Source organism: Phaethon aethereus (assembly GCF_964289735.1).
Source record: "Phaethon aethereus genome assembly, chromosome: 23".
NCBI classification, from domain to species: Eukaryota; Metazoa; Chordata; class Aves; order Phaethontiformes; family Phaethontidae; genus Phaethon; species Phaethon aethereus.
In genome coordinates this window covers 1292230-1306954 of record NC_138599.1, presented here as the reverse complement: position 1 = coordinate 1306954, position 14725 = coordinate 1292230, and the positions used below count along the sequence as shown (strand labels likewise).

At 41.2% G+C, this 14725-nt stretch overlaps 1 protein-coding gene across 2 annotated transcripts in view; it reads left to right on the top strand.

Moving 5' to 3' along the window:
* The window catches only part of NCAM1 (neural cell adhesion molecule 1), a 154868-nt gene that overhangs the window by 118560 nt on the left and 21583 nt on the right, over positions 1-14725 (top strand). For both annotated transcript variants that reach the window (XM_082010007.1, XM_082010008.1), the window contains one exon: positions 14591-14715. In XM_082010007.1, coding sequence (XP_081866133.1) covers positions 14591-14715 — 125 coding nt within the window. The remainder of the gene's footprint in view (positions 1-14590; positions 14716-14725) is intronic.

The window sequence follows — 14725 nt, the reverse complement described above, 5'->3', positions numbered from 1 at the left end:
GAATGGCTTGTGCTTCCCTAAGCCTGTTACTAAAACGCCTTCTGGAGCTGTGGAAGAAAACTCATTTCTTTTATATTATGCTTCATCATTTTTTTAAATCTGCATAATCAGATTTAGGCTGCAAACTGCATGAGGGTCTATTCTGTTCTCCCCTCACACCAGCAGCACTGACATCACCATGGGAGGAAAAAGAATTCATAGAATCATAGAATATCTCGAGTTGAAAGGGACCCATAAGGTTCATCGAGTCCAACTCCTTGCTCCTCGCAGGGCTACCTAAAACTAAATCATGTGACTAAGAGCATTGTCCAGATGCTCCTTGAACTCTGACAGGCTTGGTGCCATGACCGCTTCCCTGCGGAGCCTGTTCCAGTGACCAACCATCCTCTCGGTAAAGCACCTTTTCCTAATGTGCAGTCTGAACTTCCTCTGACACAGCTTCATTCCATTTCCTCATGCCCTATTGCTGGTCATCAGAGAGAGGAGATCAACACCTCTGCCTCTGCTGCCCACCTTGAGGAAGTTGTAGACCGCGATGAGGTCACCCCTCAGCCTTCTCTTCTCCAAGCTGAACAAGTGACCTCAGCTGTTCCTTGTGAGTCTCACCCTTGAGACCTTTCACCATATTGGTCACTCTCCTCTGGACACACTCTAATAGTTTGATGTCCTTATATTGAGCTGCCTAAAACTGCACACAGTACTGCAGGTGGGGCCACAGTGCGGTCTAAGTGGGATAGTCACCCCACCTTGACTGGCTAGCTATGCTGTGCTTGATGCACTCCAGGACATGGTTGGCCCTTTTCGCTGCCAGGGCATACTCTTGACTCATATCCAACTTGCCATCAACCCAGACCCCCAGATCTCTTTCTGCAGGGCCACTCTCCAGCCTTACCCCTCTCTGTAGCTGTAGTTCTCTGCATGGTCATGAAGACATGACAGTGACAATTCTTTTGTTTTTAAAGATGTCACGTAGAATAGTAGAGAAACCCCTCATAGCTTGTGTGTCTCATGCTGCATTCTTCCCATGATGTTCAGAACTAGAGATATTCTTTTGTCCTTCTGTCCTGGTAAATCCTTGTATTCACTGCTTGTACAGTCTGCCTTTGCTCTTGGGAGTGGAGTACTTAGCAGCATTCCCAAGGGGCTTTCAGTCTGTTGGCTTCTCTCAAAACTGCCTGATTTCTCAAGGGTGCTCACACCTTGTTGGGCTGTTAGATATTTTTCCTCTTCTTTGCCTGTACCCTGGCCCTAGTGCATGGAGGTGAGAAAGAACCGTGTATCAGGAGGGTGGGTTCTCATTAGTCCTTGCTCTTTTGTCTTCTATAGTTGGGCAAAAGCTAGCAATGGTGTGCTTCTCTAGAGGGCCTCCCAGAAATTCCAGTACTTAATGAGCTAGCAACATGTGAACCTAGGTTGCTATTTGGGCCGAAAGTAGGCAAAAATGCTGCAGTTGTCTCTGAAATTGGATTCAGAGCTTCAAAACTCTTCAAGATGAAAAAATATCAAATTTATATATCCAAATACCTTTGGAGCCGTAGCTTGCTGCAGGAACCATGCAGTGCAGGCTGGCTTCCCTGCCACCTGGAGGGGCCTGCATCTGGCAGCTTAACTCTCCCTGTGGAGACGGGTCGGAAAACTGCAGAAGCACAACACAGTTTTTGCAGCCTTTTCAGGTAATACACATCTGCCATAAGGATTCAGTGTCATTCTCGCTCTTCCTTCATTAGACCTCCTCTCTTTCCTTTCTATCACCCCTGCCCCTGCCTTTTATAACTTACTTACATGGTATGCCTTACCTTTACATGTCCTATCTATCCTTCGTGTTTCCATAGCAACTCAGCCTCTTGCTGAATCCGAAAGCTCAGAGCCACCAAGTGAGTAAATGGGAACTGCTGGTCCAGAGTGCTATTTGTTATGCTGTAACCCTTTTCCTGAGGGAATTAAAGCGATATAATGGATTATTTTAATGTCTGTTAACCAATAATTTGGCATTAATGTGTTGGGTGAGCATGTAGCTGTTAAGAACCCAGCATGGTACTACTCTTCCTTCTCTTCCTGTCGTCCTACCAAGCATGTAGTAAAAAATGGAAATACGAGATTTAGAAGAAACATGGAGGGGGAGAGAGAGGGGGAAAAAAGGAAATGTAAATGGTCATTTCCAAAAGGAATGTTTTCCTTTCACATTTTCCATTAGTGATTTTACTGTTAAAGCTGCCTTTGCAAAAAGGGCTTGGACTAAATAAACATCTTGCTACCCTGCCTTGCTCTATTTTCTGTGAATTTAGGGAGATACAGTTGATATTACAACTATGGATGTTGGATGTTGAAAGAAGATGCAAATGAAGAGGTAGAATATCCTACAGGAGAGAGGACTGTGGGGAGAGGGAGCAGTGCCGCATCTTGCCACTGATGCCCTGCCTGCATTAAAAGAGGTCTAAGACTTCACAAGAAGTCCATATCTGAAATGGGAATTCGATTTAGATTCCCTCAGTTCTTGCTCAGTACCTTGTTGGTTAGATAGCCATTCCTAGTGAGACTGAGTCAGGTATGCAGATGCTTCCACACTGGATCTGACTAGTCTAAGGAAAAATAAGTGAAACCTGCATTAGTTGATGTGTATACAAAAGAACCATTTTGAAATGTCTGTTTTAGACTAGCTGTTAAAGAGTTCAGTGACACACCTTCCTGATACTGAGTGGATTTATCAAATGTGTGATTTTAATCCCTGCTCGTAGGAGATTTATAGCCAGTCACATGCCAGTATGAAAGCCAAGCAAATATTTGCAACACAGTCCGGGAAGACGAAGAGAAACTTAAGGAAAGCATAGGTTTACATGGTGCATATGTGTGTTTTGAACAACTAATCATTTCTACAAAGCCAAATGCTTTTCTTTTGATTTACAATAATAAAATGTATGTGTTTCTGTGAATATGGTCTTTAAGATAAAGACCTCTGTGTTTACCTGCAGTGGGTTAGACATGGTTCATCACTTCTAAACGGCAAATACTAAAAGCATGAAGTTCTTGATTATTTTGGTGTTTGGGATGGAGGTAGAGGATAGTACAGCTAGTCTAGAACTCTCAAAGGAATTAAAAAAAAAAAAATTACTTCATTTATGACTGGCACATTCCATGGTCTTACACATTGCATGATGTGTCCTTTTATCTGCCAGTGACCACAACAAATTCTTTCCTTCCAGCAGTATTTTTCATGCATACAACATGCCAAACCATAATTCCTGATGCATCTGAAGTGGTAGTGGTTCAGTATTGCTGAAGAGAACTTCTAATTTGAATCACATTTGGCGGGTGGGGTGAAGAGGGTGAAGGGCAGGGGAAAGGTGACAACCAGCAGGTCTACTAATAACCTTTTATTTTATTTTATTTCTTAGGAGGCAGAGACTCCATTATAGCTGTTCATATGTGGGGCTAGGAGATAGCTTCACTTGTGATGGAAAATGCTGTGTTGATGTTTTGCAGAACATTCTTTGTTCCTTAAAAAGAATGTGTCTCTTTACCCCACAAAGATACTAAGAGAGAGTTCATGTAAACATTTGCCATGCTTTTGGGGCGGAGGGTGGGGGGTGGTGTGGAGAGGGGTATTTGAAGAGGGGGATGTTTTGCTTTTTTTAAGGGTGGAATTTCCAGTTTTTACCTACATCGAAGTTCAGGCTCTTACACTGAACAGAAGGAGATCTGACCTCTTACTGCCTCATTGTCATTTGTGTACATAGTCAATTTATGCAAATAGTAGACACATTTGTCTATGGAACAATGGATCTAATTGAAACCCAGTGAAGCTGAAGAGAGTTTCTTCACTGACTTGAGTGGATTTTTGACTTCATGTGATCAGTAACATATGGCAGATGTCTATAGTCATGTAACAGGTTTAGAAACATGTAGCTCCTTTGACTTAATCCTCTTAGGTTGCTTGGGTAAATAGTTCTGTATCAGTGGCAATAACGAAGCTTTTCTTGCAGCCCTCTCTGCTGTGGAATCTGTTTTGCCTAGCAGTGTTTGAGGTTACTTGAAAAGGGGTGGGGTTTTTCAGTTGAGGTACTAATTTGGGTCTTTCTTCTATTTAGTCTTCTGGTTTTCCAGAATCTGTAGGAACTTTTGTCCTATTTACTAGATACTGACCAAAAAATTCAAAGGTTGTGGGATGAAAGAGGTGGAGGACACTGAGCAAGAGACATGCAGGTGGAAAGCCAAGTGTTGGTTTGGGTTTTTTTGTTGGTTTTGGGTTTTTTTTTTTAATAAAATCTGTGTTATCTTTCACAGTGCATCCAGTCAATTCAATAATAGGTTGCAGTCTTGGGAAAAAGGTCACATGGGCATACCAAGGAGCTGGTGACTCTTTTTGCTTCAGAATTTCTTTCCCCAAGAAATGGGCATGGCCACCAAGAATTTGTTATAAGATGATAGATGGGGGGGAAGACTATTTACATAAGAAGTGGAAGTTTGATAGCAGCTGTTCATTAATTAATTTGTCTTTCACAGTCCTTTTCATTTTCCTTTCCTTTTCACTCATTCCAGACTTGTCAGGAAGTAATTACAGATGTGTATATTCTCAGCCACTGCCTGTGTCCAACCAGAGTCCAAGAGCTACTATTGCAGTGCCTCAACGCAAACAATGCTGAGGTCCCTGTCTCCAAAGGAATTTAATGTTCAGAGATAAGCCTAATCTAAGATCTAGTTAGCTATGGAGTTAGGGAGAAGATTTTCACAGAACAGACAAAGCTGCATCTCTCCTTCTCGTGCTTTTTAAAAATATATTCTGCCAGTAAGCTGCTCAGTGGTCCATATCTCTTAACAAGCCCTGATAATAACAGCAGCTATAAAAGACAATTTTATGAGGCTCTTTGGTCCAGTAGTCCTGAGAGAGACGGAGCTGGCTATGAAAGCCCTTATGTTTTCAGATTCACGTACATACTGCCTGTGAATAGAAGCCTATGTGTGTACTAGGGCCTCGTTCCTTTTGCAAGATCCAAGACAGTCAGTGTTCTGACTGCCTGACTTCCACCCATGACAATAGGATGAATTTCAAGGTTTTAAGGTAAAGACAGTATTTCCAAATGTATCCTGCATCTTAGAAGCTGCATCCAAAGTAGCTTTTGGTTATATTTATACTGCTAATTTTGCTCTTGATCTTTAACTAAAGCTTTCTCTCAGGAGGAAGTGATCTCAAAGGCAACCTCTCTTGCCTGTTTTTAAATCTCGTATTGTATTACCCTTACTGGGGATTTGTAAATATGTTTCCTCATGAGCAGAAGATGTGGAATGCCTTTCAGGCAATCTCGCAGTAACTCTTAAACGTCCCTCCTTCACGATGCACCTGCCTAGAGTTCCATGAGTCTATGTTTATAACTAGAGACAATGGATTGAAAGCTTAAATGTAACAAATTGGTTTTATATTTTGTACCATCAGTTCTTTCCCCAGTAATGGTATGCCCTTAATCTTTTCAGATACAAGCACCCAAAAGATTTAAGAGTTTAATTCTCTTTACACCAAATTCACAGGGAAGTATCAGAGCACTGTGAAGTAGCGTCATTAAGATGAGACAGAGGAATGATCATGAAAAATGCAAGTTATAAAGTAGATAGTCATTTTAGGAAGAGAAGCAGAGCATGGAGTTAGTGGTGTCCTCCAGTCCAACAAATTTATTTTTTTTTCCATTCCTCTGTCATATAGTGTGTGCACTTTTTCGTCTCTTTCAGCAGTAGCTGTCTTCCTCATGCCATCTTTGTAATTAATTTCCAGTGCAGAGCACTTCATTCTTCTCCTTGTTGACAGAAAAAGCCCTTGCACACATGAAATGATCAGTGTAATTCATTGTATGTGACTCATGCCATTCCTTGAATCTTCAGGCTGAATGTGTTGGACGGAGTTCGTGCACTCTGAGTGATAACTGTCAGTCTGACCAAATTCTGGTTGCAGCCCTTTGATCGAAAGTTTTGTCTTTGGAAATGTATACGCATAGTAGGTTTTTCTCTTTTTCAGTTGTTGTTATGGTTGTTGTTGATATTTAGGAAGATACTTGTTTCTGCAGAGGGGAGAATACGTCAATATGAAATGCCAACGTTTGTCTTCGCTGAACTGTGTGGGCTATCATTTTGACCATTTCACCTCTTCTGCCTGGACTGTTTCTGAATAACAACGTATTCCCTTTTTCTTTCCAACAGTCTTGTATCCAACAGTCTTGTGGATTCCTTCAGCTGTCCACGTTCTGGCACACACTCTGCAATAATTTTTGTTTCTTCTTTGACTTGGTATTAATAAGCAGTGATGCGGCTGTGCCTAACACTCACAAGGTCCTGACTCAGTGCTTTCTATGGTTTAATATTCTTATATTTCCAGGCGATTTTACTGTCTTCCCCATTGTTTCTGATATATGCTGGCTAATTTAATTTTGTTTCTCTTTTATTTAGTCTGTAATTCTGTTGTTGATTTTTCCCTTGCCCATTGTTTACATCAGTTTTTTAATTTTTTTGTATTTTCCATGTGACCTCCTCCACTTTCCTTTCAACCAATCATGTGCGTGCGTATCATGTGACTTTGTCATGTGGCTTGCATGGTGCTGATGATGTCGTCCACGCTGGTGAACAGAAGGTAAAATACTTTGTTCTGATTGGTTGCCTAGGTTTCGGGTAAGGATTCCCCTCTGGTCAGTGACCAGGGATCTCCAAATTCCATCACTCCAAAATCCTTCTACAGGCCTTTTGGAGAAGTCAGTTGACACTGTCTGCATGTGAAGAGCTCAACTTCAGTCTTCCACAGTGAGCTTGAGAAAACTTGGAGGGGGGGAAGGAGAAAAAAAAAAATCAGAAATCATGTGGCTCAGTCATTTGCTTCTGTCGCTACCAGAATCCAAAGCCAGCATCCTAGTAAGATTCTAAAACTCTCTCTGGCATTAACACCAATGGCAAAAATCCTTTTGCCTTTCAGGGTACCAGTGTGCCAGCTACAGACTGCTAGTTGATGGGAGATAGTGGGTAAGGTGCTCCAATAATGTGAACACCATATCTCCTGTTGCTTTAGCAACGTTTTGACCCTATGCAGTATACCTATGTGTATATATGTATACATGCGCGCACACACACATTCACACTATACCTATTTAGTAGCCTATCAAAAGGATCCGAAATTCCCTGTCTCTGAAACTTAGTTATTGGTAAGCACATCACATTATGATTTAAGAAAGAAATTTTTCTATCGTGAGTAAAATTTAAACATAAATAGAGTGGGAACTGTGTTTGTATAAAGTAGTATATATAGGCACACACAGAGTACATGATGGGAGCTAGACTTCAACAATTTGCATCAGAAGTGCTGTTGAATCTTTCTTGCCAGAGGACCTCATTCCTCCCACACAGTATCTCAGAGCCTGGCAAGGGATTTAATCTGAACTCATTTACCAGCAACAGCTACAGTAGCTGGTGATCTCCATGAAATCAAGAAGCAAATGATTGACCCTTGTGGCTTATGGAGATTAAATTAGTCTCCAAGTAAAGTGTGCAGTAGTGAAAACAATTTCTGCAACATTGTGATTTTTACAACTTCACTGAATACTCTGTGCATAATCTAAAGGTGGGGAGGGAGGGAGGGAAGGAACCTCCTGCTTTTCTACTTCCCCAACTAAACAAATATTTTGAAAACTAGGAAGCAATTGGCTTTTGTCAGTCTATGAATTCTGACATCACCTTATTTTCTTGGACACCCACCAGGATTTAGGCTGGGGTTTGCCAGGAAGACAAAACTAACACCAGTAACCTTCCCACATGACTGCATGCATGGAAGCAGCCCCTCTTCCTCTAGTCTCTTCCCTCTCTGGTCACAATCCAGGAGGACTGAAGACTTGGTTGTCTCATTTTTGCATGTTCTTCTGTTTTGTTCCTTATTTTTGGTTGTTGATGTTTGCTTCTCTTGTGTGCATTCTGAATACTCCCTACCTATTCTTTCTCACCTTGTGTATATTTGCCACTCGTGGAGACTTTCCCATAAGTATGGCTGTTGTTTGTTTCAAATTGTGACACTGTAGGTCACCATCTACTCCTATTTACATGCTGGTCAAAGATTGCAGAAATCAGCTGCTTCCTTGTTCATGTGTTGTAGAAATTACCGTAGATTGTAGTTGTATTCTCTAAGTACAGCATGGATGCAGAATCTTTCTTCGGTGCCAGCTGGGCAAGGATTTAAGCTCATAGTCTAAAGTACTGCAGTTGTCTGGTAACCGGTTTGAGCTGCTTTTCATAGGTGGGCAGAGGGAACACATTTGATGGGAGCAGAGAAGAGATGTGATTAAAAAGTCTCTGTCATTTGCACTACTGTTGTTTCCCTGTGACTAGGGAAAAGTTTGTGCTGCTTTTTCGTATTCTCCTTTTTCCCCACCTCAAGTTTTCACTACAGCTGCATCCAGTCCTGGTGCTTGCGGTGCTCTCTGAAAACCGGATAATTAAAAACACTTAGCTGCTTCTGAAATCCAACTACATCAGACTAGCATTAGATCAAGGAAGCACTTTGTATATAAATTAAACAACGGTGAAAGAATACCCAGAAACATTTACTGCTTCCCTGAAGCAGGAGATTATTGGTGCTAATGGCTTAGCAGGAGTGGATAAAAAATAATTTGAGAATGTAATGGCTCAGAACACTGTCCTCGGCTACCCTCACATCATGTGTAGGAGCTAACAGGTAGTGACTGAGGCTTTAGGAGCCTGCAGAACAGTTCCTTGTTTGAAGTACAGTTGGTCAGTTTCATTGTGAGTTACATCTGAAGCCCAAAGAATGGATCTCTGAGCTTAACACTGGACTACCAGTGATGTGTACCCTGACAGGGCAGTGCCGTCATAAATAACACCTCACTTCATGCCTGTACGATCCTCTATTCTTATCAGAGCAAAGCGTTGGCTTCTTCCTTTCTGAAAGTTACAAACTGGGTTGCTGGAAAAGAAAGACCATGCGGTAACTCTCGGATGACTCCTGGGACCTGCACTGTAATCCAGTACAGTGCAGCAATTGGGTAGCCCTCCTAGAAAGCAGCAAAATTATTGTGCTGCTTCCTAGAAAGATAGGAGCTGTAAGGCTGGAGCCACCTAGTCCCAGTGTCTTGGGTCTCATACTGGCCAGCAAGATGTTCCCGGCCTAAAATCTGATAGTAGGCAAACCAGTGCAGCAGGAGACTTTCCTGATGTCATTATTGTTTCTTGAGAAGCCAGTCATAAGGAATGTGGGAAGGGATCTGAATGGATGAGTGATGAAGAGGTTGAGTCGGGCTGGGGTTTTCTTGTGCAGCTCTGTGGTTGCAAAGATAAAGAAGACTTAATGGAAAGAAAAAGTAAATCCCCAGAGCAACAGAAGACATGAGAGGAGAAGTAGACCTAGTTTTCTAAAAGCTACTAGAGGGATTGAAGGCTATCTAATTCACAGCTCATCATTTCTGGGCAATGGCGCCTTTGGAAGAGCCTTCACAGAGCAGATGAGTTGCCTTTTAAAATACAAAACTTCATGAGCTCTCTTGAATTCAGCTCCAGAGAAGGTTTGCTCAAAAATAGTCTAAATTGCAAGAAGCAGGCAGTGTACCATGTGCATCTATTAGCTTTTCTCATAGGTAAAGCACCTATTTGGTATATTTTTTTCCTTTGCTGAAGAGTATCCTATGGGTGAAGGATAAATCAGTGGAAGTGGTCAAGTTCTAACAAAGTATATAGGGTGGCTGAAACCTGTAAACTTTACATCTTTGAGCAAAATCCATGCCATTTCTCAAGGAGAGTAAAGCATAAGGGTGAAAATTTAAGTTACTTCTCTTCTGCCCTCTAGGGGCTCCACTTGCAGTATTTGATACTCTCACTGCTGGGATGAATAAGGTGCCCTCTGGCTCGGACGTACTCAGTCAGCATTGTCGCACCGTAGAGCAAAAGCATAAGATCCTGCATCCCTCCTTCTGCAGCAGAGTGAATTCTAAGCAGATAAGTGTTTGTAAAATGATTATACAGCAGAAGTCTGCCATGCTTGGAGCTGTCTGCTATCAGTAAGCCAGGTAGCGACATCACAAGGGGGTTTCTTCAATCATCTCACATTTTATAGGTGGAATAGGCAGATTTCTGCAATATGTCCAGTCAGCTCAGTGTAAATGGGAGATCCCCAGGCATGCAGCATACTTTTGTAATGCACTTTTGCTTTTCAGCCCCCATCCTGTAGGGAGAATGCATGTTCTGTGAGCATGAGTTTCTTCTCTAACCTTCTGGTGACAACTTTTCTCTTCTGTTACTGACACTTTGACTTATTATAGGGATGCTGATTCTGGTGGACTAAACTCTTCCTACTAAACTTTTTCCTCCTATGTTCGAAACTACACAATAACCCATTTTTAAGTTTACAGCACTGTCTGGATTACGTCTGCCTGCTTAGGATAAATTAAATGCCATATATTTATGGCGAGAAAACTAAAGTATTCTTCACCAGGGCTTGCACTGCTATACCTGTTGGGTTTCAGCCATTAGGAGTGGTCTGTATTCTCTCATTTGAAGAGAATGTTTCTCAGAGAAGAAGTGCATTTCAACTATTAGGGAAGGAAGCAATCAGGATCTAGAAACTAGACAATTCAAAGTGAAGAAAAGTTTCAGCAGAGAGGATAATTAATCATTGGAATGGCTGTATATAATGTACAGCATCATCTCTGGCATTTAAAATCTATCAAGAATGAGCATTTTTCCAAAGGATGTTCCTTCACATGTTGGTCTTGGTGCTCAATCACTGGAAAAAATTTATAGCCTGTGTTAGATAAGAGGTCAAATTCTATAAATGCAGTGTTCCCTTATCACTTCAAGATCTCTTATTAATAATTATCTCTCTGAGGTGAGGATGGGAAAGAGTACCCAGGAGATGTTGATCTTCTACTGTCAGTGAAGCCATTCATCAAGTCTACCACAAATATGGCAACAGTTAAGCACTGCTGCTCATAAATGTTTCCACCGTGTCAAGTGGCTCAGTGTCCAGCAAAACAAGTAGCCTTGAATGCCCGCCCACCCCGGTTGTTACTGGGAGCTATTTTTTTGCGTTAAAAAATGATAGAACAAGACATTTACTTCTGGTTTCATTTAATTATTGGTTAATAGTCGTGACACAATTGCAGTAATACCTTCTTCAACTCAAATCAACTCAGTAGTCAAAGCCAGTAACCTTTGCAGTGACATTTTTCTTTTAGGATTGAGGGAAGAAAAAAATATGATTGCTTGGTTAATCTGATATTTCCAGTATGCCTAGGTGAGGTACTTATGCTCATCTAGAACTTGCTTGTTGCTGTTTTAATTTTCAATCTGCAATGCATTGTATGCACTATAATTCCAGGAGAAAGATGGGCTGGGAAGGGCTTTTCAAATATGCAGCTTCAGTTAGTTGGCAGTAAAGATAAAAATCCACCTTTTTGTCTGTATAGTAGATGGGAAATGTGATCATCACTTAAACACTAAATTCTCTTGTCCTTTCTCGAGACATGAATGGCCCAATACTATGTGAACCACTCGAGAGAACTGCAAAGCACCTCTTGTAACATAAACACGAAAACCTATTCCTGCGTGCCACCTACTTCAAACCGCACTAGAGGCCCATACAAGGGTAGCTCCATGGTCACTTTGAGAGCATTACTTTTGTGTTTTCAATGTACAGTCACTGAGAAGCCTGTCACAGGGTAGAATACAGCTCCTGAGCGTCCAGCTCTCACTGTGAGAGGCTTCTAATGGGGATACAGCCAGAGGCAAGGATTTGGAAAAGAAAAATATAACATGGGGAAAAAGGAGCATTCCCTCTTTACATCTTTAAGAAAAGTTATTATGTTGTGAAACACAAATCTATGTTTCTCACATCGAAGAGCTCTGCATATCCATGGATTGTAATTACCTTCTTGGAATACTTGGTATGTTAGAGCATGTGTTAGGCCTGCAAGAAAATTGAGTTAATCTTAAATTACTGTTTCAGTCTAGGTCTTGCAGTTTTCTCATTAATGTTTCACAAAAAAAATATGCTTGAATTATTTCTTTGGAGGGGAATAGAGAAGGGCTTCAAATTACGTCTGAAGATCAACTTTGGAAGATATTGGAAGATTAACCTTTCTCTGGCCAGTCAGAAATGCATGTGCTCTCCATTAGCTTAATACAAATCCAGACAGAATAGATTGAGAACTGAAAATATTTTTTGAGTTTAAAGAAGCTCATGGAAATTGTTATGACTGATGTTATCTTTCGTAGTCGATCTTAATACAACCACTGGCTTACTATTTCCTTTCAGTTTTAGTATAATGCAACAGAACTAAGTGTTTTAAAAAGTTTTATGCTAGGCAGCAGGCTGAGCTTTTAAGAAGTCACAAACATTACTTCAGTGACGCGGTTTTGTTCTCACTTGGTTACATTCAGGCTCTTAAGTCACGAATGTCACCATTTGAGAGTTTTGGTATTGTTCTCTTTGGGATACATTCAGAATTGGATCATCTTTTAATTGTATTTCACCACACTTTGGTGTATCTGTGAGCATGTGTTCAAGAAAGTCCATTGTCCAAACCATAAATGGCACTGCAGGTAAGGACAAAGGTGCTTTAGAAGAACTGTAGGTCACTTTGAGCTGGAATGGTAAAGTGTATGCGCTCAGCATTAGCAAACCTGTGCAAATGTTTGGGACTGCAAACATTTTGGAAGTGTATTTAGATTCAAGGTGCAGAGCAAAACACAGGATGGGCATTGTCTGTTGTATTCTCTGTATATAAATTTCCTGTAGTCAGCTCTAAGCTATTCACCACTCAGATGAACAAATAGAAATACTTCCAAAATGTGTAAAATATGCTTTAACCACTTTAATCGTTATATAAAAACACCTGTAAGAATTAGGACCCTGTAATGACACCAGCCCAGAGAGTGTAATTAATCTCAGGAGTTTGCTGGAATTGCCAACTGCAGCTTTGTAGGTGTTTGGTTTTGGGGTTTTTGTAATTACCCATAAAGAAATATGGCAGAATAGCTTCCAGAGAATGTAAGCTAAAGTGGTCAAAAGTTCTTAAGAAGCTTTTAAGTCCAGAATTCATGGCTTAAGCACTTAGACCACATCACAGAGCTGATACTAAAGAAGCCAGTAAGTACTGTAAAATGACCTAGTAAGCTTCAGCAAGACTTACGAAAAATTTTGTCAAGTCTTACTGATTTTGACTAGCATTTAAACTCTTGGGACATTTCAGGGCTGTAGAAATAATAGCTCCAACTCCAGTCTCAGATGAGCATTGGCATAGGGGAAGCCTTTCTTCCGTTTACGTAGAATGGAGCAAAGCGAGCATCCAGGCACTGACAGCAAGTTAGCAGGATCTGAGCTCTCTTGTGGTCTATGTCACTTTTGAAAAGAGAGACCAGTGCTCTTTGCTCTTTTATAATTTTTTTTTTTTTTTTTTTTTTTTTTTTTGCTAATTTGATACTTATGTTGTTGGGGAAGAGGGTTCCTCGGTTGATGGGTTTCTTTTTCCACAGAAACAAATAAATAGGTAATAATGCCTCTTGCATAGTAAATTCACAGGCTGTCAGAGCGCTTTGGAAACAATTGATCCCTGGGATAATATGAAAGCGGAAGGAGAAAGCATGTCTCGAGCAATTTGCTGCAGCGTTTCTGAAGGCAGGGCGGGGGGCAGGAGGTGTAAATATTTAATCGGACAATCTGTGGATTTGACTTTTGTTAGGACAGGTGGTATAGTAAAAGTGCAATAAGAAAGTACTTGAGTTGGGATTGGGGAACCATCCTCTGCAGATTGTGTGTGCAGGTTATGGAGGAGTTGGCTAGAAAAAGCAGTTGTAGAGACATGGGTGAGAAAGGGTGTGGTTGTAAATCAGCGTGCCCTGCAGAGGCAAATGCCATTTCAGTTTTCTGCTGATGTCAGAAGTGCAAATTGGGAAATGATAGCTTTTTCTTTTAGAAATGGTTATTACAGAAGAGCGAGGGGGGTCTAGTTCTCTCCAGCCTCTAGTCATTGCAGTTAGTTACATCAGTGCAGGCTCAGTAAAAAGATCTGCTGTTGTGATTCAGTAGCTTTTTTTTCCACTCATTTAAGTGAGCACACCAGTGGTCCAGCAACCATAAAACATAAACGACATGAAAAGTGCAAACACCAGTCTGTATGACAAGCGTAATGTCCCTTTTCAATGATGCTCTTTACATCAACGTTTCACAGGACCAGCCTGCCTGTTTGCCACATACCCTATCTCGACATTTTCCAGGTGTTTCACCTGAGTGTTTTACAACAACAATAGCAAGGAAAGGGGCATTGCTCCAGGATATTCTTGGGAAAGGGCGGGGTCGTTTTCGCTTAGCCTCCAACTCCATTCCGGCACACACAAAAATGGTAGCTATATCAGTGAAAACAAACTACTAAACGCAAGAAATACTTGGGCCTTGCAAATATTTGTACCCTAGACACACAGTGTCCTCTGCGTCGGCGTCAGAGTGAGGCTGGTACCCTGCCAGCTGAGTAAATGAAGTGTTTTCCTGATTTTTATGAGTACTTTTTCCCTAATGTGTGGTTTTTTTTTTTTACAATTAAACATAAATCCAACATTTTTTCAGGGGAACCCAGCGCACCCAAACTGGAAGGACAGATGGGAGAAGATGGAAACTCCATTAAAGTGAATGTTATCAAGCAGGATGATGGTGGCTCCCCAATTAGACATTATCTGATCAAATACAAAGCTGTAAGTATGA